The sequence below is a fragment of the Heteronotia binoei genome, chromosome 6 (genome assembly GCF_032191835.1).
Source record: "Heteronotia binoei isolate CCM8104 ecotype False Entrance Well chromosome 6, APGP_CSIRO_Hbin_v1, whole genome shotgun sequence".
In the NCBI taxonomy this organism is placed as follows: Eukaryota; Metazoa; Chordata; class Lepidosauria; order Squamata; family Gekkonidae; genus Heteronotia; species Heteronotia binoei.
In genome coordinates, this window is record NC_083228.1 from 81,706,742 (window position 1) to 81,733,709 (window position 26,968).

Below are 26,968 nucleotides of genomic sequence, written 5' to 3' on the forward strand. Positions count from 1 at the left end.
TGGGGATCAAACCTGGTTCTCCTAGAGAAGAGTCTGCACACTTAACCACCACACCAAACTAATAGAAATAAAGTGCGCAATTGTATCATCCTGAAATCATCGCCTCCTCCCCCTAGTCCGTAGAAAAATTGTCTTCCACAAAACTGATCCCTGGTGCTGGTTTATAGGATATGACAACACTTGAATCTTAACATCAAAGATCCCTAGTATGACAAAATACTGTAATTAGGCTGGGATTGTAGAAGGGGGAGCAGAACAATGCATGGAAACATATATGTTTAATGCAACAAAATATGTGTAGGAAATACTTTATCCCAATTAATTCAACTTCTGGGCTGAATCATTACACTGCAGCTTTGTACCCAAAGTTGTGGTTGGATGGTTCATAGCGAAGTAGGTTTTTAGCTTTGCTTTCTCAATGCTACATAGGGCTTTAAAGACTCATACCACCCTTTGAATTCGGTATGGAATTGATTTGGGAGCCAGTGGAAGTCAGAAAAGATTGGAATTATATGGTCTCTACGTCTCACTCCAGTCAGAAATATTCTGTACTAATTGTAGTTTCTGAATACTTTGCAGGGGCAGCCCACATGAATGTATTGCAGTCATCTAATCTATGTGCTACCAGGGCATGCACCACGGTGGCAAGATCTCATTTGCCTAGGAAAGGCTGCAACTAGCCTACCAGTTGAAGTTGGTGAAAGGTGCTTCTGGCTATCGCATGCTTATCCAACAGGAGTCTCAGGTCCATCAGCACCCCTAAGTTATGCAGTTCTTTTTTAGAGGGAGTGCAATCCCATCTAGAATAAGAGTCACATCAACTTTTTCCCAACAGTAGCTTCTCCATTTTATCAATTCAGTTTCAGCTTAACCCTCATTTTCCAGGTTCTGGTTGATTATTGCATCCTCCTTGGGACCTGCTGGAAGTTTGAGATAGAGCAAAGTATAATCTGAATACTGATGACAACCCAGCCCAAATCTGTGTGACCTTTCCCAGTGGCTCTATGTGAATGTTAAAAAAATATGAGGGGACAAGATTGGCCCCTTGCCTACAAGATCCTGAAAGATTCAATCAGCAGTCCCCCAGTACCTTCTTCTGGAACTTACCTTCCAGGAAGGACTGAAAGCAGCACAGAATTGTGCCTCCCATTCTTAACCTTGAACCGGTGGTAGAGAAGGATGCCATGAGCTATGAACCAAAAGGCTCTGAGAGGTCCAGGAGAGCCACCAGAATGGTACTCCTGCTATCCATCTCCTGGCATGCAATCATAATGACCATTTCAACATGTTGTTTATATAATATATACGGGAATTATCACTATCAAAAAAGTCATGGAGTATTTTCTGTAAGGGAATGAGGTGACAGAACTTATGGTGGTCACATAATTTCTTGGCTCCTCAACACTGCTCCCTCCTGTGCTAAAATATCAGTAAGAACTACTTCATAACTCTTTGAAATATGTGCAACAACGAGGCAACTACTGCTTTATGAAAACTGGCTCCAAAAACTCCACTAGCTTTTTTCTCTTTGAAGGAACCAAGATCTGACTTGAAGGCTAGTATTCTGTACTAATTGTAGATGACTCGGGTACAGAGAAGACAATAATGGCAGATGAAGCATCCATCACACAACTATTAGAGTCTGTGCCGAGTAAACAAGATCTACCATCTTTATTTGAAAAAATGGAACTGAGTATCAGAGACCAAATGCTTCAAATAATTTAGCCAGTAGACCAACTAGAAGGAATATAAGTCTTTCTAACACAGACCTCACAAACAGCAGAGACTACTTTCAATATGGGGATGATGATGAAGGAAGATGTGAAAAACTTACAACTGATTGAAGAGCAGACCTGGTGTTGATTAACCATTTTAGAAGCTCAGAGCAAGCAATTGAATTTGAAATTTAGAGGTCTCCCTGAGGAAATGGAAGATTCTTCAAATATTGTATGCTTTCTTTCACAATGGCTTTCTGTGTCCTTGAGTCTTGAACACAAAGCAATTTTGGCCATTTTATATGCTTACAGGATTGGTCATCCAAATAATCAAAGGAGGAGAGGGCCCAGAGGCTTATTAGTGCAATTCAAGGACAGATGACTGAAACAAAAAATACTAGAGCAAGCCTCCTGGCAAATTTTATATAAGGACTTAGAAATACTAGGCTTTCCAGATGGTCCCCAGGAAGCCCTCCATATTCGAAGGGCCTTGAAGCATGTTACAGCACATCTCCAACAAGCCAACATTAGCTATAAATGCCTGCCCTCAGGAAGCTGCAAGTCTACTATTATGGAGCTACCTTCCAAGCCATGAATAAAGATTCTAGTTGATCTTCTGCAAGCCCTCAAAATCTCAGATGATTCAGAACTATTCTGACACTCGCAAAAAAGAAAAATACAATTCCCATAATCCCCTGGGAGGACGACCAAGATGGCAGCATGTAACACCTTTCCTAAATTAGAAACTGACGTGCGGTTCCCCTGATCTGCCTTGTGATCTGCTGTATAGTTTAACAATATTGCCCAGTGCATTCTTACAGGTTTTTGCTGTGACTATATAGATAAGTTAAACATTCGTAATTTCATAGCCTTTAGTGTTCAGTGGTTTATTAGGGAGGAAGGAGGGGAAAGAACTTGAGCCAGTTGGTGTAGTGGTTAAGCGTGCAGACTCTTATCTGGGAGAACCGGGTTTGATTCCCCACTCCTCTACTTGCAGTTGCTGGAATGGCCTTGGGTCAGCCATAGCTTATGTAGGAGTTTTCCTTGAAAGGACAGCTGCTGTAAGAGCTCTCTCAGCCCCTCCTACCTCACAGGGTGTCTGTTGTGTGTATGGGGGGAAGGTAAAGGAGACTGCTCTGAGATTCATAGTATAGGGCAGGATATAAATTCAAAATCATCATCTTATTGTTCATGTATTTTAGAGGCTGTACTTGGAGATCACCTAGAAAGTGACAGTGGTTATAGGAGAGAGGCTATCGCTGTTGTTCCCTTACTGCCCTTACAATTTCTGTAGTTCATAGCATATAAGTTATCTTATTAGCTAAGTTTTATTGCACATAATACATTGGACTGTTCTGTTTCCTTTTCATTGTATTTACTTGACTGTGGCATTTCACCGTATTGAAATCAATTGCCATATTTTAGGTGTTTTGGAGGGGGGAATTTTAACTGATCAACTACTGTTTTTTGTTACTGTAATTCATTGGGACATATAATACATTGTAAATTGGTTGCACTACTTGATGGAAATATTAATTCTATTTTAAACGAAGGGGGGAATAATAAAAAGGGGAAACAAAAACAAGAATGACACTTTTTATTACCTATTGTAGCCTTAGCACATTCCTCTTTGTGTATTTCACAACATTATTCAGGATTCCTAAGTGATTGATACATACTATTCAACTGCTTAATTAATTGCCTTCTGATGTGGTATTTTAAAGTAATGTTAATTAATTGCATTCCGCTTATTTAACTCCATTTTGATTTGGTATTTTAAGGTTATTCTAGCCCAAGATTATACAGTTTCAATAATACTGCCAATCTCTTGTACTTTGTTTTGATATTTTTAAGTAATTCTAATTAATTGCATTCTGCTTAAGTAATTGCACTTTGATTTAGTAGTTCAAGATAATTCTAATTCAAGGTTATACAACTTTAATAATTACTGCCAGTCTCTAATCCTTTAAAAATTGTTCTTTTGCTAACTTTCTGCTTAAGTCTACTATTTTTGTGACTTAAACATAAGGTAACTCTGTTAGATATCACAATGGTAGGGAATATTGAAGTACATTCTGTTAACATTAGGAATTTTAAATTTGGTAAAGTTAAAAAAAGTGTTAAAACATCTCAAAAAATTCTGCCCTGACATATTATTCCGCCAAGAAATGCACCTCCTTTCTGTCACCTGTCGAGTCTTCAAGACACTACTATTTCCAACACAGTTCCAAGCCCCTTACTCCTCCAAAGCCAGGGGTGTAGAATCTTGCTATCTAAAAATATAAACTTTGTGCAGGAAGGATCAGTGGTGGATCCCAGAGGATACTTTCTTTTTATTACAAGCACATGGGATAGGTGTAAAGTTACCTTGGCCTCCTTGTATGCCCCACATCAGGACCAAATACCCTTCTTTGATTATTTTTTCAACTGCAGGCCTTTCAGGAGGGAGATCTTACTGCTGGAGGTGACCTTAACTTTTAATTATCTCATCAGCCTCATTTGATTCATTCAGCCACTAAACTGTCTTAAATTATTTACTAAATATCAGTTGCATGCAATGTTCCCTCTAAGCTGCAGAGTCTTGTGAGCAAAAATTCTACTTTGTGATCTACTGGCATTACAGTTGTGAGCTACTGCATAAATTAGTGTGCTCTGGGGCCATTTTTCCTGAGCTAAGACAAAAATGTGTGAGCTGGAGGCTAAAAATCTGTGAGCTAGTTCACGCTAACTCAGTTTAGAGGGAACACTGGTTGCATGACATTTGGAGAGCTTTGCATCCTGAAGAATGGGACTTATTTTTCTACTAGGCACAATAGATTTACCAGGACTTATTGATGTCTTAGACCTTGGTTTAATCTCTTTTCTCTGCAAGCATTGGTCCTAGACATCTGATGGACCACACGTGGTTGGATTGCCAGCTACTCTTTCCCCAGATGAATATACAGGCAGGCACTGGATGATGGATAAAAATGTTTTATTACAACAATTGGTAAGAGAAAAACTGGGATTGGACAACCAGATGTTTAAAAAAGAACATTTTTCCCCCGGAACCTTTTCGTCAATGCGCTGGGATGCAATGAATTTGGTATAAGGGGATTTATGATTTTTTGTCAACATTATGCCTGAGAAAAGAGAAACAGAATCATGGAAGGGATGTTATGTAGAGGTGCACTTTTGGAGGTGAAACACAAACACAGAGAAAGTTTACACCAAATTACTAGCTGAGGGGAAACTCCTGGAAAATCTGGAGCTTTCACAGAGTAAAAAAAAAAGCACCAGGAATTGATAGAGTATTTTCAGAGTTTTATAAAACCTTTTCTCCTTTATTGGCATATCATCTTCTCTCAGTTTGTAATGATACCCTTCAGTCTGGACATTTATGTCCTTCTTGGTTAGATTCCTATATTGTATTCATCCCCAAGTAAAACAACGGTACTTTAGATCCTGCCTCATATCACCCAATAACCCTTCTTAGCAATGATGCAAAGATTTTTACCTCCATTCTGGCTAATAGGCTCAAATAAATTATACATGAGTATACATAGACCAGACTGGTTTTATTCCACATTGAAAAATCACAGGTGATATTTGTTGCACTCTTAATGTCACAAACCATGGCAGAAGTTCAGAAGATTCTCTTATTCCGACACTTGACTTTGAAAAAGCCTTTGACTCTCTGGAAACCACCTACATGCTCTCACTTGTTAAAACATTGGACTTTGGTAATAACTTTCAGAGAACATTATTATCTCTTTATGTCCGAGTCAGTGGCCACAACTCCTCTACTTTTCGTCCTTCTCGGGGCATCAAGCAAGGCTGCCTCCTTTAGCCACTTATTTGCACTCGCTATTGAGCCATTGGCTGAGGATCTTAATAGACAAAATGACTTTACAGGCATCTCCACTTGCGGTGTGGAGCATAAAGTAAACCTGTTTGTGGATGACATGACTACATGTTTTTGACCTGGTGAGATCATATCTGCCATCATGGCACACTTTCTAAATTTGGATGCATCTCAGGTTTTCGGATACAGCTGTCAGAATCAGAAATATACCCAATTCACCTTACTCCTGAAATAAGTTCTGTGTTACAACAAAATTTCCCTTTCAAATGGTCGGTTACTTTGTGGAGACGCCTGGAAGTCCATATTCCTGTGGATTTGAACAATCTGCTAGCCTGCAATTTTCATTGACTGTATAAATATGTCCAATTACAATTTCAGGACTGGAATTCTTCACAGTTATCCTTAACAGATTGGTTACATATTATTAAAAGCTTTATTTCCTCAATTTCTCCACCTCTTTCAAGCCTTCCCTATTCCTGTACAGGAAAAATACCTTGTAAAATGGCAGCTCACCCTGTCCTCTTTCATTTGGGCTTTTTAAAAGTGTAGACTGAACCACAATCTGTTGTACAGACCTCTTTCTTTAGGAGGGCTGGACCTACCACTCTTATAGGCTTATTTCCACGCTTCTATTGTCTCCAATATTTTATGGATGCAACACATGGATTCTCTTCCAAGATTGATGACTATTGAGCAATCTTACATCACCTCAGTAACTTTCCATGAGATATTCTGGCTGCCTCTTCTGTAATGTCCTAAAATCTTTTTAAAAACTGCTTTCTAACTGCTATGATGAAAATCTGGGACTGCTGGAGAAAGCTGTTGGCTCCTGGTGTATCACCTCTCTCCACTGATACACATTAGAACTGGTTTGCTCCAGGTATGGACCCTTATGATTTTGCAGACTAGACCTTGGCTGGCCTCACATGTCTTTTGGACTTGGTAAAACACAGCAAAGTAAGAGAGAAACTTTTTTTTTGCAACCTTGTGGGAAAACTCACTCTACCTACAATCTGGTACCTACAATTAAGGAGCATGGGGACTTATATCAAGTCCATACTGGCTCCCACAAAGTTTAAACTTGTCCTTACCTGGACTCCTCTGCTACAATATATGGCAGATCAGGATCTCCTACCATCTAATACCAACTGTCATAAATAACCTTTAAAGCACCCTCTGACCTGTTGACTGTTGAGACCTTTATAAGTTAACAAGTTCCCTGCACATTTTTAATTTCAATGTCCACTTTTTATTTCAATTGCATGTGTGCTTTTCTAAGGGTAATGCTTAGTCTGAATTACCTATAAAATACTTCAAAATATTAAGTTTCCTTCTCTCAAAGATAGCATAGTTCCGTGCAGGCCTCGGATTCAGTTGGACACAGCTTCTGAGCCTTTCTGAGAGTTCCTCCTCCTCCTTCTGAGAGTTCACCTCCTTGTCCATTGAATAGTATGTGCAGCTGCATAACAATCCCTGGATGAGTTCCACCACCTACTTTTCTACAAAATGACCCCTGGTTCCATGTCCCTAATCATAGAATCAAATCATGGAATTAGAAAAGACCTCCAGGGTAATCTAGTCCAGCCCTCTGCACAATGAAGAAATTCATAAATACTTCCCCCTAAATTCACAGAATCAGCATTGCAATCAAATGCCTATCTGTTTAATACCTCTGTTTAAAAATGTCCGAAGGAGGAGAGCCTGCCACCTCCGTAGAAAGCATATTACACCGAGGAAATGCTCTGTCAGGAAGTTCTTCCTAACGTTTTGCTGAAAACTCGTGATTTAATTTCAACCAGTTGGTTCTGGTCTGACCTTCTGGGGCAACAGAAAACAACACTACACCATCCTCTATATGACAGCCCTTTAAGTACTTGAAAATGGTTATCAAATCACCTCTGTCATTTCTTCTCCAGAGTAAGCATACCCAGCTCCTTTAGCCTTTCCTCATAGGTAATTTAGTTGGCAGATAAATTACTGTATCACATATGCCTTTATTACCTACTGCCTTTGTTTTTGTTTGGGTATGCCACTATAATTTCTGTATGTAATTCAATACTGCTATAATAAAATTTGGAAAATTGAAAAAGAGTATGTGAGAATCTCCATGAGACATAGTCTGAGTTACCATAACTTGGTTTTAAAAAGCATTTTTACTCATTCCAAAAGGACAAATAAAGTGCTCCCCAGTTTTTCAGTTAGAAATATGAAAAATTGTTTTTCCGGGGGGAACTGTGGTGTTCGCTCCACTTTTATGTGTGTGTGTTTTCTGGGGCTTCTCATCTCTACTATAAACAATTCTTAGTGAAATATAGTGAAATCCATAAATGCTAACAGCTTCTTAGGTGGTTGGTTTAGGACATGGGCCTGTGAGTGGAGGTGTATTCAGATTTCCCAGTTGCTTTATGATCTTGGGCCAGTCATATTTCACACTCTTTCATCCCAACTGTGAAGGTAAAATCGAGGTAAAAACCTTGTATATACCACCATGAGTTCTTTGTGAAAGGAAAGGATGCAAATGTAATAGGTTGGTTTATTAATCAATAAGCACAGCAGGTTGTTCGCTTAAATTCATGTATTTATTTTCATTTATACTCTGCCTTTCTCTGCAGCAGGCCAAAGCATTACATTGTTCTCGTCTCCATTTTATATGTTCCAATAAAAACAAGCAACTGTAGAGTTGTCCCATTTTCATATTGTTTCCGTAGTGGTAAAGTACATAATTTTGCTTTCAATGCTACTGATAACTGCTATCATAGCTGTGCAGTACTGAAGGGAAAGCTGGAGTTTGGACACTTGAAATAGTTGAATTGTTGAGACAAGTGTAACTAGGGGTGTGGGGAAAATTCTCTTTTTTTCGGTTTGGGTGCATTGAACTAAAAAAAAAATCCCATTTCCCAAAAATTCCCAGATCCCATACCGGTGCAGTTTTCAGATCCAGGATTTTTCAGAAATCCTGAATTTTTCAGGTTCAATAGACCGGAAAAGGCGGGGAAATTGCCCACCAGAAGCTATGCCTCCAGGGAGAGGTCTGCTGCCTGCAGGCACAGCTGATCCTGGCTGACTTCTCTTGCAACTGATTTCTCTGGGATTTTCTCAGGATCTCTCCCCCCCCCCCCTGTTTTCTTGAGAAAACCTTGATACATTTGTGATGCTAAAATATATCCAAAATAGGTATATATGCCCCCCCCAAGGTATTTTGGGGGTATATTTTCAGCTTAAGTGGATCTGAATGTACAACCCTAAATGTAACATTGGTTTGTAATTTTTAAAGTTTGGAGGAGACATGGAGGCAGGGTGTTTATGTAGATGCATTCAGACCAGTGCATAACAAGCGAGAGGAGGGAGGAAAGGTATAGTAGAAGGATTGGGGGGGCGGGATCCTGATCAGTTGATAGTGAGGATGATATAGATGTCAACAGCATTAGAAGCCAGTTGCCAGCTAATCACAGCATGTTAGTGGAGACTTGAAGCAAGGAAGAAAAATGGTTTTTTAGAAATTCTAAAAGATGGTAGACATATTGTTCTGAGACAAAGAAGCAAACTTTTGAATATTGCCTTATTTATACGTACTGTACAGATTTTCTTTGTTCAGCATTTCTGACTTTTTTGCTTTTGCTGTCATTTTTTCTAGAGCTTTCAAAGAAGGTCACCATGGCCACAGAGATTGGCTCACCACCACGGTTTTTCCATATGCCAAGGTTTCAGCACCAGGCACCTCGGCAACTATTCTATAAAAGGCCTGATTTTGCCCAGCAACAGGCAATGCAGCAACTTACCTTTGATGGGAAACGCATGAGAAAAGCTGTGAATCGAAAAACTATAGATTATAATCCTTCTGTAATCAAATATTTGGAGGTATGTTTGTAATCTCTATACTGAATTAAAACAAAGTTTGAGTCCAGTGGCACCTTTAAGACCAACAAAGTTATTCAAGGTATGAGCTTTCATTTGCATGCACACTTCCTCAGATCTTTGTATCTGTGCTACTGGATTCAAACTTGTTCTGCTGCTTCAAACCAACATGGCTACCCACCTGGATCTATACTTAGTTTAGAATCCAGAAGTGTACATAAGTATTTGTGTTTTGTCTTGTCTGTCTAAAATGTTACTGGTTAAAAAATACATGCAGCTCATTAGAGCTTTGAGAAGTGTTGCTTGATGTTAGATTTTAGATAAACTTTGAGGCCAAATAAGCCTGTGCTTCTAGCTTATGGGTATCTAACTAAATGCTGTTAAGGTATTTTTCAGTTCTGAGGTGGAAAAAGCCTAGCTTGTACAAGTAATACAGGTAACTGACTGTGGGAAAAGTAAGGGATTGTACTACTGAGTGAGAGCCATGTGTGACACACTCTTGTACATCTATATTTCACAGAAAAAGTACCATGGAAAGGGGGAGGGGCAACTTCTTGCTTAATGTAATAGTAGCACAGGATCAAAGCACCAGCCCTTTTCACCTCAGGCAGCTTGAAGCCGGGGGTGATATTTTTCTTTGTCTTACCAGTGAAAGGCTAAGACCAGTTTTCTTCACATACCAGTTGGATAAGAAAGACTGATAGGATAGATCAGGATTTAACTATTATTTCCTGAAGGCTCTAGTTTTTTAGTTGGAGCTTCATTTACTCAGAGCCTACATCAGAGTAGTTGGTTAGTTTGATGAGGAAAGGATTAATGGGTCTCTGAGGGCACTGTGCTTCAGCTTAGAGCTACTTGAAAGTAAAAAAACTACCAGATGATCCTTCCCTGCTTTTCTGTTTATTTGGAAAATGAAATATTGAGTTGAGTAACAGCGTAGGTACATTTGTTTTTTGTTCAAAAGTATCTAGGATTGTATAACTGATTAGTATTAATCAGGTTTTTTTTTTCTTTTCAGAATAGAGTATGGCAAAGAGACCAACGGGATATGCGGGCAATTCAACCTGATGCAGGATATTATAATGATGTGAGTACACATTTTTTGTCCTCTTGATGTTCATGGACAATAAAGCATTCTTCCTAACAGACTGAAAAATTCAGAATAAACTGCATTTCTCCATTTATAATAATAATAATAATAATAATAATAACAACAACTTTATTTTTATATCCCCCCCTCCCCCGCCGAAGCGGGCTCAGGGCGGCTGATGATTTATTGGGAGATGTTGATATTTATGTTAATCACTTATGAGACACCCCTAGGTGAAATGAAGTACTGAAACAGAGTCATTGGATCCAAGCCCTAGTATAGAATATTTAGAATTTGGATAATGTTTTGTGTGCTTGAGATCCCAAGAATACTATGCAGTGTCTCCACAAAATTAGTCTTGATTGTCTTGCTCCAGTGGGAGCAAAGTCTTGCAAATCAATTTATTAAATGCAGGAATAAAAGTACTTTTTTCCCCTTCCAGCTGGTTCCACCCATAGGAATGTTGAATAATCCTATGAATGCTGTAACAACAAAATTTGTCAGGACGTCTACCAATAAAGTAAAATGTCCAGTGTTCGTTGTTAGGGTAAGTATGGTGTTATAATTTACATGGTATTGAATATCTCAGTAACTTTGTGACCCAGTGATAGTGCAAAGGATTGTGCACAATGGGCAGAATATAAATCTCATAGTGCTCAAAGCACTGGGAGGTTATTGGCCAAAAGAAAAGACCAGCATATGTTGGGCAGGTGTGTTTGCGTACAGTTAACTACAGTTCAGCTGTATGGCAACTACTTTTTGTTCATTCCTGTATTCAGTTGTAGTACGGTAGCAAATTATGCTCTGAAAGATTATTAATGCACGTTTGCTCTTGCAGTGGACTCCTGAAGGGAGGCGTTTGGTCACTGGAGCTTCTAGTGGAGAGTTCACCTTATGGAATGGGCTTACTTTTAACTTTGAAACAATATTACAAGTAAGTATAGATAGAAACCTGTATAATTAATAGGTGTTTTAATGTTGTCTGCTTTCTGACCACAAAAAATTGACAGCAATATTGAAAACTATAAGTATCTTCAAGATATTTTCCTCTTTTAAATTTGGCTATTGAGATTTTGGGCTGTTCACTTAATCTGGTGCATGCCATAACAGTTCTACTTGCAGAACTATTGACATTCATAAAATTGTATTTGTAGACAAATCTCTAATTCATGGATAAGTAATATAATTTGATAATAGTCCCTGTCAAAAGTATACGTGAATATACAGTGTTTAGCATTTTTTTAAATGTTCCTATCATGCTGTTCGTTCTTTGTTCGATTTTAACATGGTCAACAACCAGCACAATTTACAAAAACTAAAAAACAAAGCTAAAATACTTTCAAAATATTCAAATATTGCGTAAGATAACAGTAAGAAATAGGGTATATAAAATAGCAATCAAAATTTGACTTCAGAACTTAATATATCTTTGCGAACGTTAGATGCACTTGAAAAGAACCTTGCGCAAGGATCTGTATTCTGTGGTTTCACTCCCATTAGAAACTTCCTAGTGACCTCAAAATTAGAAAGACTGGAATGGCCCTGAAATCTACTTATTAAGGGACTAATTAACCTTGCTCATATCTCCTGGTAAAATTGGCATGAGAGGAGAACATGTTCAACAGTTTCGATGACCCCTGCAACACAAGGGCAGACCCTCGCATTTGTTGGGATCTTTCTATATCTTCGCTCTAAAACTGCAGAGGGGAGTGCATGCCATCTAGCTAGGGAAAAGGCTCTACGATGAACAGGATTCCAGGGATGAGAGATACGCTGCTGGTGCTACAATGAATTTAGAATTATCTGGTGCCAGAAAATTTGGCACTTCACTGAGATCTTGTTGCCATTCAGTATCAAGCACCCTCTCTCTGATGATGGCTTTTGCATGGTCCAAACCTATATGTAGACGAGAGTGTGGGGAAAGACCTAGGTTCATCAATTTATGGTAGACCGTTGTTAATCAAGAAGATCGAAAGCCATCCTAAAGGACTAATGATGGAAATCCTTGGAGGCAATATTATGCTGTTCAGAGTTTTTAGTTTTAGTAGGTTAACTGTACATGACTGATTTGAACTTGTTAACTAGAAATCCTGTTTTTTTCTGACTCTGCAGGCTCATGACAGCCCAGTAAGGGCTATGACTTGGTCACACAATGATATGTGGATGTTGACAGCAGACCATGGGGGATATGTGAAGTACTGGCAGTCCAACATGAACAACGTCAAGATGTTCCAGGCACATAAGGAGGCGATTAGAGAGGCCAGGTTTATACACAATATACCATTTTATGTAGTTCCTATTTCCATGATTAGACTGTTCTATAAGTGTATTCTGGATGCAGGCATGCATGGGTGCTGTCAGATTCTGGGAAATGTCCTGCATCGTATAAACATATTTTCTTTTGTTTCCACGATTTCATGGATTTGCTGGCATTTCTCTGAAATAGTGTTATCCCAGTATCTGCCTCTGCAATATGTTAGAGATGTATTTGTCTGCCACATTTTGCACTGGTATTGGTATCTTTTATATATGGCTGCAATGTGTATTAGTTATTCTTTTTTATACTGTGTAAGATGACAATTTCATTCCAAATAAAGAATTCAGTATTTAATAATATAATTGAATAAAATATAATCCAGAAATAAAACAGCTGCATAGTTCTCACAACATAAAAAAACTAAATAAAGTGAAGAACTGCTTGGCTTGGGAAGGCCAAGAAGTCCAGTAGCCTGAAGGCCCCACACAGATTTCCACATCCAGAAGTCACGCTTAATGTTGAATGGGTTCTTCAGTTACAGAATCTGATGAGATAACTTTAGGACGTCTTCATGGTTCAGTATTGAGTCTCCAATTGTGCAATTGTAAATATAAAAATGCAGAGATACTCCCTTGCTAAGATGTATGTGAAGAATGTTTATAGTCTTTTGGCAAAGGATGTAAATAGAGGAAACTTACTTGATTAAAGTGTGCCTGAAGAGAAGTTGCAGAACCAAATTAAACCTACAGCAGCCGTTCCTCAGTTTTTGGTCCTGCCTGTTGGGAAAGAAGATTCACTACCACAAATGCATTTTCCATTCAGTTTGCCATTTTCTCTCACAATTTAAGATTTTCCTCACAAACTCTTTCAAGGAGTGTTTTACTGGTTATAAAGTTTTACAGTATTGTAACTGTGTGCTGGATTTCTCCAAACTAAGTTCTTGTCATATATAAAGATCCAGGAGTTTCAGGGGGACTACAGCTGAAAAGAAACTTCCTTGGTTCTTCACTGCATCAGAAAGGAAGTGGCTGCCCATCCATAACTGGAGAACGTCCAATCAAAGCATAATAGAGCTGCTGCCATGTCATTCCTCCAAATTTTATGAGGAGCTTCACAACTTCTGAAGCCTCTCTAATGGTGCTTGTATTTCATGGGAATGGCAAATCTTCTCTCATGATCTTTTTTTTTTTTTTGGATACATAGGCTATTGGTGATTTTTTAAAATAAACTACTACTTTTAGCAGTTCCCTATTTTCCCAACCAGTTTTTGCTTCCCTTATTACAAGAAGTCTGTGGATGAAGAAGGATCTATTATGGACTTTCCTGGGACTGTTATTTCCACACCTCTTTCAAAAAAAAAGTCTTCCTCTTGTCAATTTCACATTTGTACTGATATTGCAGAAAAAGGAGTAATTGTTCGCACAATAGGTGGAACAGGGCTAACAGGAAATTTTGCTGAAGCTTTCTCCATTTGATTGGAGAACAAAATTCAGAAATAAGTACTTAGGAGAATTCCATTATTCAAATTGACTGGGAATGTGAACATCTTGGGACAAGGTATGACTTCTCTGGCAGGATGTATTCAGGTGCCTTCATCAGTTTATTAGCACTTAAGTTAAATTTTGCCCTATCTGAGAAGTTTAGATAACCTGTTAAATGCTGACTTCTTTCCCCTGCTGTGTGTCTTCATGTAACAGTTTCTCACCCACGGATAATAAATTTGCTACATGCTCTGATGACGGCACTGTTAGAATCTGGGACTTTCTACGTTGCCATGAGGAGAGAATTCTTCGAGGTATGTGTACAAAAAGAACTGGTTGAGATATGTCAGAAAGGGAAAATTCTTTGTAACAATCCAAGTTAAACAAACAGTTCTCCACTTTGGCATTCTGGCCTTAATTCTTCAAGCAACTGTATCACAAAGATTTCAGAATTCTGTTGGTGGTTAGAGTTTACCTGTTTAGATTACTTACAGTATTGGAGCAGTGTACTATGATTTCCCTGCTCCTTGGAGTTACAAACATCTGTGTAGGAAGGAAAGCCAAATGCCTAATCTCACATTCTCATTCCAGCATATGATGGTTGCAACAAGTTGGGGTAGAAACACTCAAACAAAATGGGCTTTCCCCCATAAAATGTATGTTAAAGCCATTTGTATGTCAGATCATACGTTACCTGTCTACTACATTTTGTCCAGCCCTTCACCTAAGGAACTTGTATATGGTTTTCCCTACAGCTGTTCTTATAGAAATTATAACTTTTCAACAAGTAAGTACTAGTAACCACGTAAACACAGCATACTTGGAATACCTTGATTTTCCAATCTGTGGAATCACTATACAAGTTTAGGGATAATATCTTCCATTAATATCTGCTTTTATCCCACTTTTTTCCCAGACTGAGGATGCAAAGTGGCTTTACAAAGTAAAAGATACATATTCTTTTAAACAAGAACAGGCAACCCAGCAGGGCCTCAGACTAACCTAAAATAGGTAATGAGCCAGGAGGACGTCCTGGGCTGGTGCTGGTTCTGCCAGCATCTCTCAGTGCAGGGTTGCAGGATCATGCCTCTGGTAAATACCAGTCTTTAAGTCCCCTGCAAACAGACAAACTGGTTCACATGTCCACAATTCTAACCCTTCCTTGGACTACTTCTGACAACTTGGCACAATACATCTCCTATAGGTATGGTTCTTAGAACATCTTTTTAGGCTTTCAGATATATAAAATAGAAGGAGGGTTTTAGAAGCACTGTTCTCATTTTCATAATATCACATGAATGTTAGCATTGAATTAGTTTGCATTGAAAAGTATATTTGAAATAGAGCTCCCAGCCTATCTTCTGTGGCCTGATTTGACTTTTGTAAATACAGAAGGTTCTGAAAAAAACTCTGGTTTTGGGTTTTGGGTTTGATTCTTGTTGCAACATGCACCAAATAGCTTAACTGCAAAGTTAAAAATGGTATTGCTTAGGCTTCCTGAAATTACTTCCCACATTTATTTGGGTAATAGAAACCATTTTCAAGCAATGTTACTCCTGCAGCCCCTCAACATGTTTAAGTTAAGTCTGGAAAATGTTTCACAGACACACCTGTTGAAATCCAGGTGGGTAGCCATGTTGGTCTGAAGCAGAAGAACAAAGTTTGAGTCCAGTGACACGTTTAAGACCAACAAAATTTTATTCAAGGTATGAGTTTTTGGGTGTGCCAGGGCTTTTTTTGTAGCAGGAATTACTTTGCATATTAGGCCACACACTCCTGATGTAAGCAATTCTCAAAGAGCTTACAGTTTGTCCTGTAAGAAGAGCCCTGTTAGCTCTTGGAGGATTGGCTACATTGGGGGTGTAACCTAATATGCAAAGGAGTTCCTGGTACAAAAAAAGCCCTGGTGTGCACACACTTCCTTCAGATATAATGAAATGGAATAAAATGGTTCAAACTTAGACAGGCTGAACAGCAAATTAGTGTAACACGATGGAAAGGAAACTGCAAGTTATTGCAACACTCAGAATAAGCACACACACACACGAACTTAACAGGGATATTGGTTTCTTATCACATATGCTAAACTTATTCTCACCCAAAAGGACTATAAATTTTTATGCCTTTCTTTTTTTGGAATAATATATTGGAATAGTGTTTGTAATGTGATAGATTTTTCTGACATGACACATTCAAAGAACAATATATCGGTATATAGAACAACATAACACCCCACCGCAACAAAAGAAAAAAATGCTGTTTATTATCGTCACGCTTGAGAGGAGATAAATGGGGCATCACAAAGGAGTCTCAGTTAACTTCCCACATTTAGAAAGGACTCTTTTACACATTTCTCTCCTATCTTGACCTATTTATTGCTCTAACTGGTGTTCCCCCTTAATTAAATCCATACTGCTGTTGACCCTATACACTTGTTGTTCCTGTTTTGTTTCTGCATATCTTAAAATATCTTCATCATATGCTAATTTGCTGTTCAGCCTCTGTATATAAGTTTGAACATTTTTTCCCATTTCATTATATCCAAAGAAGTGTGTGTACACTTGTAAGCTCATACCTTGAATAAAACTTCATTGGTCTTAAAGGTGTCACTGGACTCTAACTTCATTCTGTTGAAATCCAGGCGCTCAGCTATGGTTTTCTGTCTACATACCACACTTGCACTGCCTTCATTTGGAGTAAACAGAGTAAGTTGAGGATATATGCTTGTCCTACTCAGTTATAGTTCTATGAAGCACTTGTTTTCATACTTGAAAACTTTAGGGCAGTATACAAAGGGATTATACAAATGGGTTTCTTAACTAACTGACATTTGAATCATAGAGTTGGAAGGGACCTCCAGGGTCATCTAGTCCAGCTCCCCCCCCCCCCGCACAGTGCAGTGCTATGCAGTGATTAATACACACACACACTTTTTTTTGAGGCTGTATTCTATTATAAACTGGATTACAAATGATCTCTAAAGGCTTGATCTGATGTATTTGTACTCACTGAAGAGATTAAGAATTGGATCATATTAAAGGTTCACTGACAGAAACAATCCTTGCTTGCCAGTGGGCACTCAGTGACCCCCTCCCCTTGTGGTAATCCTGAGGGCTGGAAAGCCAAATAGGCTGAGGGGAGGAGTTAGACCGGTACCCTTGTTTGTAAGTAGAATGTTAGTGGCATTCAGCTGTAGGGTTGGACACTTCATTTTCTATTACATGCAGCTATTTCTGTTTTTCTTACTCTTAAAAGTTATTTATGTCATTTGGCTTAAGATCCATTAAATCATGTTAGACCGCATCGAAAACCTTTTGCTTATGGGGAAAAACTTCTGGTAAAACAACCTGGATTTGTTGCAGTCTGTTCATGTTTCAGTGGGACAGAACTACTGTGTTAATTAGAATTGCGGATGCCTAGGTATTGCAACCTTAGAATTCTTTGGTATTCATGGTTTGACGTACTGATTAACACAGAGAGAGAGAGAATCATAGAGTTGGAAGGGACCATACATGTCATCTAGTTCAACCCCAGCTGAATGCAGGATCAGCCTAGAGCATTCCTGACAAGTGTTTGTCCAGCTGCTGCTTAAAGACTGCCAGTGAGGGGGAGCTCACCACCTCCCTCGATAGCTGATTCCACCATTGAACAACTCTTACTGTTAAAAAGTTTTCCCTGATATCCAGCTGGTACCTTTCAACCCTTAATTTAAATACACTATTGCAAGTCCTATTCTCTGCTGCCAACAAGAACAGCACCCTGCCCTCCTTGAAGTTACAGCCCTTCAGTTACTTAAAGAGAGCAATCATGTCCCTCTCTCAACCTCCTCTTCTCCAGACTGAACATTCCCAAGTCAATGAGCCTTTCCTCATAGGGCTTGGTGTCCGGGCCCCTGATCATCCTTGTTCTCCTCTGCACCTGCTCCATTATGTCCACATCCTTTTTGAATTGAGGCCTCCAGAACTGCACACAATACTCCAGGTGCGGCCTGACCAATGCAGCGTACAGCGGGACTATGACATCTTGTGACACACATACACACTTCATTTTTCTACTTTTCTCTTGTTGCTGGGAATTTCAGATTTTGATAAAGGTCTTAATTCTGAGAATTCAGTCCTTTAAATACTGTTTAGGAATGTTTGTGAGATTTAATTAACTGCCTTCAAACACAATCTTCCATCATCCCAACACCTTGAAAGGTACAAGTGTTAGAAGTAAAGGTTTAATTAAATGTAGATCAGACCTTAATGGGAGGGAGAACTCAACAGACATACATTTTATTATGTGAGCAGTAGCGATGTTCTGTCACAGACCTCTTTTCTAACTGTTTTAGCCAATGCTTAAGCCATTGAAATCCACCATTCTGCGTTACAGAATTTACAATACAAGGTTTTATCATAATTGGTAGTTATATTAAAATAATTTCTTGATGCCTATATCTGTTCTGTTCAGAATATAAATATTACTTGAGGTCGTTGAATGAAAAACAACAAAAACACCTCCAATTGAATCTGTTAACATAAAAGATGTATGTTACAGCTCTCTGATGTAATCCATAGGATTCTACCCAGTACTACTTGCATGAAATTCCCAGCATCTAGTTCAAGGTTCCTTTATGGATCTGGTTTGCCTGCACTTCAGAGCTAAAGAAATGGATACCTGCAAGTGAATAATCTTAAGATTTAGCCCAAGGTTACACCGGTTAGAAGGAGCACCCTTTGAAGGAATATGTTCCTTTGTTATAACTTCTGTTCTGTAGGACATGTACTAGAATGTTATGAGTTGAACATAAAGTTGAAGAATGGGAAGTTAAGGTGCATGGAAACAAGAACAAAATAAAACTGAAAGTTATAATGTTGAATGAGGTCAGAAAGTTTTGGTCATCCTGGCTTCCTCAAGGATAATACCTGTTTATGAAATTAATGCTTCAAATTAATATATTCCTGTTTTTGTCGAACTGAGATATTTTATTTTTTTAAAAAATCGTGTTTCTCCTTTTCCCTTCAAGCTATTTTTCTAGTGATACATCCTCACTCACCCCCTCACCTCCCACACCTGACTTGAATAGCCCAGCCTAGCTCAGTCTCATCAGACCTTAGACGTTAAGCAGGGTTGTCCCTGGCAAGTACTTGGCTGCAAGGAATACTGGGGTCATGACATGGAGGCAGGCATTGGCAAGGCACCTCTGAACCTCTCTTGCCTTGAAAAGCCTATAGGGTTGCCATAAGTCAGCTGTGACTTGATGGCAAAAAATAACACATATACCGCCCCTTGTAGAATATAGAATTCTCCAGTATTCCTGTTAAAAATTATCCTAGAACTTTTTTCACCTCAGCTTTGAAGAACTATTAATATTATAAAGACAGCTTAGAAAAATCAATTAAATTTAATTTTGCTTATAAGAGGAGTGAATTTCTGTGGCAATATACCTCAAGTAAATGGTGCAAATACTATATAAAAGGCCAGGGATGTTGGCAGGTTTCTTCATGTAACAAATTTCTTTACTTTGTTTGGAGATCGAAAACTGGATTGGATCCAGACTTTCATGACTGGAGCAGAGCTTAAATAAGAGATATTTTCTGCTGTCCTCTTTCTTATGGAACAGAGTGGGAAATCTGCAGAAATATGCCTCATCCTGTGTAGGAGTTTAAACAAACATATGGATAGGGGATTACACCAATGCCCCCTTCTCAGTGCAACCGTATGTTCTGTGTCATATACCGTTTGCTATGAGGGGACAAAGGGAAGGATGCAAAGATCTCTTCCACAAAATTGCATCCCTGTAATAGGAATCCCTTACTGCTGTTGATTTAAGATTTTCAAATTATACACTAAAAATGTTGGTGTTCCTCAATTAAAAGCTCAGTAGTGGTATAGAAACTTCCATGAAAGTTAGCTTATCTATTACAGGCCTGTCATGTGCTTCACATGAAGTATGGCTTCCTAAGTCTTGCCAGCACCTTGCATGAATTGAGTTTGTGCATTATTACTCAGAATCTCCTGCAACATTCACTGGTAAATGAATGTAAATAAGCTGATGTGGGATATGTTTCTTGAAGCTAAAAAAAATTCCTTTACATGCAGGAGGTCCCAGGTTTAAATCATGATATCTTCAGTTAAAGGAACTTGGATAACAGGTGTTGGGAAAGATGTTTCTCTGAATGGGGAGCCTGTTTTCAGAGTAAGCAATACGGAGCTGGACTTTATGTTGGACCTGAAAAATATTTTCGCAAAGTCTAAATTTGAAGCTAACAGAATTTGAATCAAAAATTGTACAAGATATTGGGGTATACAGTGATTCTGCTTTCATGTGCCTTCTATGATATTTACCCAGACAACTGGGGGAAGGGGGGGGGGAAATATGGTAAGCCTTGAATTATTAGTCCTTAGTCTCATCCTGTTAGCAGCTGATATGAATTCTGAGACACTGGTTTAAATATGTAACCTAGCAACTTTTTTTTTTGCTTTTAGTGGTGTCTGAAATGCTGTACAGTGAAATTGTTTCGAATGGGGAATAGTTTTGAAAACTTCATGTTGACTGTGAGATATATTCTGTGATCCACTAGTTTGAATTTGAGGAGAAAATCCCCTCATCTTTGTTCTCTGTGTGTTCCAGAGTAGATGGTGAGCATTGAGCATTATGCGCAACTTGTAGCAAGTTGGCAGTGGCAGTTAACTGGAGGATGTAGAGGCAGTTAAAAGCAATCTTCCTCTGATACAAAAAGATGCCAAGCAATCTTAAGTTTGTAATTTTCTGACTGGTGTTCAAGGAGTCATCTCCCAGCTCAGTACTCTGTATCCAGTTTGCCCTTTTACTGATATGAAATAAACTTGATTTTTTTTTTTAACATTTCTGTTTGTTTTCCAAATAGATTTGGTACGTTATTATAGCCTGCATTTGAAAGATGAAGTAGCCAATTGTATCCTATGTTGCATTGTTCTGAGCATTCAAACCCACTGATGAGAGAACAATGTGACTGCTGAATCAGGACTGTACTTTACAAGTAGTTCTTGTTTCTGGTAGGGAAATTGCAGAATGGAAGACAGGGTGCTTTCACATGGCGACTATTTGTAAGTGGATTTTGCTGTTCTTACACAGTACAAATCCAGTTGTGGTGTGTGTGAACTCACCCATACTTTCTTTGGGACCTTTTAAATAGGGTCTGTATCCTCTTCTAAACACTCAGGCTTACAACCTGAAGTACTGCTTCATTCCCAGGAATGAAGGAACACTTACCACTGTGAGAAGAAGGTTCATTTGTTGACAGGAAATGCCAGAATGGTTTAGGATAGATATGTGAACTGGCAGTTGTTCCTGCCTCCGAGGTTGATGAAATTTCTCATTCAAATTATTCTGGATGTACAAAAACCAAAGATACAAAACTGTCCCATAAGATAATTGATAATTACTCTAAACACCGAGGATAGCTTAAATTAGAAATCTAAGGGGTGACGATCTCACTTGTTATGAGGGCCAGATCTGACACAAATCAGACCTTGTCAGGCTGGACGACGTGTCATAAAATGTAATGGCAAATAGCAGAGATACAAACTTTATAAAGGACACAGACAAACACAGGGATTTAAAAAAAAACTTAAAATAAACATGCTTAAAACATTAGCACTCATTGGTCTTAAAGGTACTTTCTTTGTATCTTTCCTATGGGATCCAGGGAACTGGGAAAAGGAAGCTCTGGCTCGTTCCTGCCCCAGAGGACCAGGAGGGGGAGAAGCCTCAGCCAATAGAAGGAAGAGAGACTTGGCTCAGTAGGTCTGCTGTGTGATTGAGAGCTTGGCAGAGCAAGCTCTCTCTTCCTTCCTCCCCAAAGGTTCTAAAATAGAGGTTTTGCTCTGTAGCTGTTATGCGATTGAGAAAGCCTGGCAAAGCAAGCTGTGATGCAGAAGGAAAAAAGAGAGGGAGAAGGAAGCAAACAACGGCCAGTTGCTCAGGGGCCAGATAGAAGCCCTCCAGGGGCCTGATTTGGCCCCCAAGGCCACATGTTTGACACCCCAGATTAGTTCTCCATATATGAACATTTGGAAAAACTGGTATCAATGTGAGTACTATTTTCCCTATGCTTTCATAATCACAAAGCTGTTCTAATTAATAGAACTGCAGACATAGGAGTACTGCACCCCGAGAACTTTTTCAGTTTATCATATGCTAATCCATCTTCTTGCCAAGATATATCTTCAAATTTCATATGCCACTGATAACTGATTTGTGGAAGGGATGGACATTTTACTTGTTCTACTCAAATACTGATGGATTCATAATTGAATTGGCACAGTAACGGCAGTCCCTTATAACTGACACAAAACCAAAGTTGGATGCTTTCTGTAGCTGGTGCATTTTGGTCCAGTGATTTACTCCTGCACATTTAAAGTACAGCACTTAATATATCTAACAAGTTGATGAAACAGATTTTTAAAGCTGTTTAAAATAATGACTTCCTCTTTGTATCTGTAGAGATATGAGATCAACAAGAAGTGCCAGAGGAAATTGTTTCTTTGTTATACTTAATCACTGTACAGGTATCTTCACAATGTATGGGAAAGGACGAAGCTTCTTCCAAACATATACTGTAGTTCAGTACAAAATAGCTATATCATGAGTTTCTCTGCACTTGCTGTAAAACATAGAATCTGCAGATAACGCATTACAGGATCATGTCATATTTTAGCACTCTGCTATCCATAGGTTTGGATCCTATGGTTTTGGAAACAGAGATACTCACAAGGTAGATCTTCTTTGCTTTCTCCTTCTTTCTGACTGCTCTTCTTTAAAAAATGGCTTTCAGAAATTAAAGTAAGGGAGAAGAATCAGGTGAAATTGCCCCCACCTCACTGTTAAGCCAATGGAATATTTACTCCACTGCATTTCATCTACCAGCAGAAAAGTAACGTGGGAGCAATATCATTTAATTCCTCCTTCTCTGTAGCCCCCCTGCCTGGTGGTATGTCCATGGAGAATCTTAAAGAAGCTACAGTAAATGGCATAAAAGATCCAGCTACTGATTTGGGTGTCTCTTCTGTTCCTTTAGTCTCCAGGATGGGTGTTGGTAAAGACATTTATCATGGTAATTGATCTCTGAATGAAGTTTTGAACTATCGTTTGCCTATAAACTCCTTCATCACTTCCTCCTCTGCAGTGCTATGCTATCCTTGAATGTTCACAAACATTCTTACTGCTTGGGAATAACATGTGAGCAAAGGACTGGGATGTTGGGGCTTATATTGGCAAGATTCATTTTTCATAGTTCCCCTCTGCTTCCTCAGGTGTATGTTTGTTTGTTTTTATTATTCTCTACACTGTCTTTATTCTTCACTCCTAAAATTCAGTTGGACATGTTTTGCACAGATTCTGGAAGATGTTTAGTCATGGGTTTTAGTTAGTCTCCTTGGAAGAAAATTCCTTAATTGGGACAGAGCCACTAAGAGTGCTTCTCTGTGTTCCCTTGCACACTTGATTTGATGTCTAGATTATATACTTAGGACATGGTGAAATTTAGATGTAGTGGTGGTCTTAGATCTGTTGGGACCAGGGCAATTATCTGTACTAATTCCTACTCTGAATTACGCTTAGAAGATAATTTGAAGCCAGTGCAGACAGTGCGAGCACTGGTGTCATGTCAGTTCAACCTACCTCTTCAGAAGTCTGACTAGCATTCTGTACCAGCTGATATCTCTGAAGAGCCGTTAAAGCAACCCCATATTTAGTGCATTAATTTTTTTAGTCTTGAAGTTATGAAGGAATAAGTTAGTATTTAGAAATAAATTAGTATTTAAGTTTTCATATTGTATATGCCATAGCTTTTTCATCAAATAAGTTGGAAGATCATAACCACTGCACTCATGGAACCCAGGAATATAATTAAATTGAGTCTGAATTGCGGAAGGGGTCCGGATCTCATCCACAAGAGGAGTCCTAATGCCAATCCAGCCTGCAAGGTTGCTGTTCATTATCATGTCTCAGTTTAAGGCCACAGCCAGACACTGGAAGAGTGCAGAGATGATTGGACCTAGGCCAAATGAAAGGAGAGGAGAGTGAGACCATTGTATTATCAACATACTAATTCCATCACATACCATGTCCCTGCATGGTCTTACTTAGTAACCTCATATACATATCGAGTAGAGAAGAGGGCAAAGTAGAATTCCATTTGGGACATTCTGGTGCGATAAAGAATAGTTACCCACAATTATCCTCTATGACATTTCTATTGAGAATTTGAAAGTATTTTTTTTAAAATGTATTTGTTAACTATTTCCCCTGAAGAAAAGTAGTTTGTTCAAAATTCATTGGAAGCTAGAATTGCTTCAGTAAATTCATATTCCTAAAAAAAATGTTGTTCCGTTATAAAAGCTATCTGTTTCTTAATAGTGTTTCCCCAGTACAGTTACTTTTGAATGTAGACAGAATTGAGCAGATGATTTGGAAACCTTTCACATGTCTTTACATTTCATATAAGAAAACATAATGGTTGTCAAAGCACAAGTGAATCAAAATAGTCCAGTTCAAGAACATTTAAAAATCACTGGACTGTATTGCGTGCATATAAATTAATTTATTTTAAATTCTGGCTTAAGAACTATTTTTAGTATTCCATTTGTTGTTAGACCAATGGTAAAGAACATGCGATTGATAAAAAGTATATAAAGAAAAATCATTTGAAATGTATATTTAGATAATTAAATATGAAGGTGTAAGATTTCTTTGATAAGATGATACAAATGTTCACATCAAAGAAATCTTATTTGATTAATTTTATAGCCTTTAATCAATTAGTTTGCATGTGAAAAAGAAAATATCCTGGTTTTGTTTTAAATGATGCCCTCATGTGTCATATTGTTCATTCTAATTTGATTTTCCATATGAATCAGTTTTTCAAAAAGTACTAATTAAAAATAAGGTTTTGTTTTCATTTACTAAATTGATCTGAGGCATTTTTGAAACTTTAACCAATTGTCCTACTATTCGATTCCTAGAAAGATGACATGCCATAACTGCTGATATAATCTATGTTAAATAAGCTGTATTTTAAAACCTTGAAATTATTTTCTCAGACCAAAAGAATTATTTTATGCTACTACTAGACTACCGATATAGGAGCTAAAACTCTTTGCAAAATGTTTGTCTTGTTGAATTATTTGTTTTTGGTCAAAAGAAAAGAGATAAGGCCAATTCCTGCTGTACTTGCAGAATATTTATTTGTTTGTTTATTTGTGATCCACCCTATTCTGCAAGTGGACTCTGGGCGGCTCACAACACATAATGAAATATCAACCATTTAATTAATCCAATAAATATTTCAGTACATAATTTCTGACGGCAGCTAATAAGTGTCTGCCTATGGTGGATGCAGAAACAATATTGGGGGGGAGGCATATTTCTCTCAACTATAGGCAGTAGAGTTGAGGCAGATTATGCAGGAAAGGCCAATGTCCTGTGGAAATGGTAATTATGTCAAAAGAAAAATTAAAAAAAAAAATCAAGCTCTTTAACAAGGAAACCAAAAAATTTTGCCATTAAAATAAATTCTAAGCCAATGTGCATTTTTCTTAATTTTGAAAGTTCCATATATCTTTAAAAAGAAGAAAGACAGTTTAACTAAATATAGACCAAAGATTGTGGTGGTCAGACTTAACAGCATATGGAAGGCCATTGTCTGAACTGCTCTGATATTGCAACACACTATCTTGAATAGGTTTGTGGAGAAGAAATGGCAGCGGGCCTGAAGAATAATGGGAAATGGGAACGATGACAGAAAAAGTTGGAAGGCTTGCAGACAGTTGTGTGTTGAGGCATCAGGCCAAGGAAAACCATAGCATAAAATAGTTGTCCATGGGGATAAATGCCAAAAGGAGTGGTCCAAGGGAAGTGATTATATTTGGCCTTAGATCTGCAATGTGCTGATATTGAAAGTAGTACTGTGAATAATCATATAGTGTGGCAGTTGTATAGAACAGTGGTTTCTGGACTGTTTGAGGTAGTCTTGGAGTTCCTTGAAGAATTTCTGGAAATTATTCAATTAGATTATCAGTAACTACACACAAGTGTCCCTCAGAAGCATCTTCCACTATCTTTCCAATGCGCAACTACAGAAGACTCATGGCAGGGGGCTCACTAGTTGGCCTATATGGACCACTTGTATGCCCTAGAATATGCCAACATGTTCAGCAACATGTTGGATGTCCTGTACCAGTGGCTCCCAACCCCTTTGGCACCAGGGACTGGTTTCATGGAAGACAATTTTTGCATGGACCAATGGAGGGAGGGGTGATGCTGGTGTTTTTGCCAGCCTGGGATCGAGGTGGATGAAAGAGGCAGTGTGGCCTCACTCTGCAGGGGAGGAAGCTTTGGAGCGAGGCCACGCTGCCTCTTTTGTCTCCCTGGGTTCCAGGCCAGTAGAAGGAATGGTGGGGCTGCTTTTCCTTGCAAGGGGAGACAGCCTCGGAGCAAGACCATGCTGTCTTTTTCGTCCACCCAAATCCTGGGCCGGCAAAAGGGGCAGCGGGGATGCTCTACCTCACTCCGAGGCTGCCTCCCTTTGGAGCGAGGCCGTGCTGCCTCTTTCGGCCACCCGAACAGGTCCTGAACAGGGTGCGGTGCCTCTGCCTTACTCCACGGACCGGTTGTCCTTTACAAACCTGAAAGGATGGGAAAAGATCTTTAAAGACACGACATTCGAAAACCATTAATGCATGATAGTTATTAAAATACGG

The 26,968-nt window shown here is 38.7% G+C and overlaps 1 protein-coding gene across 1 annotated transcript in view; it reads left to right on the forward strand.

Annotated features, from left to right (window-relative positions):
- WDR33 (WD repeat domain 33) overlaps positions 1-26,968 on the forward strand; it is a 97,424-nt gene that overhangs the window by 10,191 nt on the left and 60,265 nt on the right. Inside the window, exons 3-8 of the mRNA XM_060241938.1 lie at positions 9,196-9,417; positions 10,433-10,501; positions 10,947-11,051; positions 11,343-11,438; positions 12,617-12,768; positions 14,459-14,556. Coding sequence (XP_060097921.1) covers positions 9,196-9,417; positions 10,433-10,501; positions 10,947-11,051; positions 11,343-11,438; positions 12,617-12,768; positions 14,459-14,556 — 742 coding nt within the window. The remainder of the gene's footprint in view (positions 1-9,195; positions 9,418-10,432; positions 10,502-10,946; positions 11,052-11,342; positions 11,439-12,616; positions 12,769-14,458; positions 14,557-26,968) is intronic.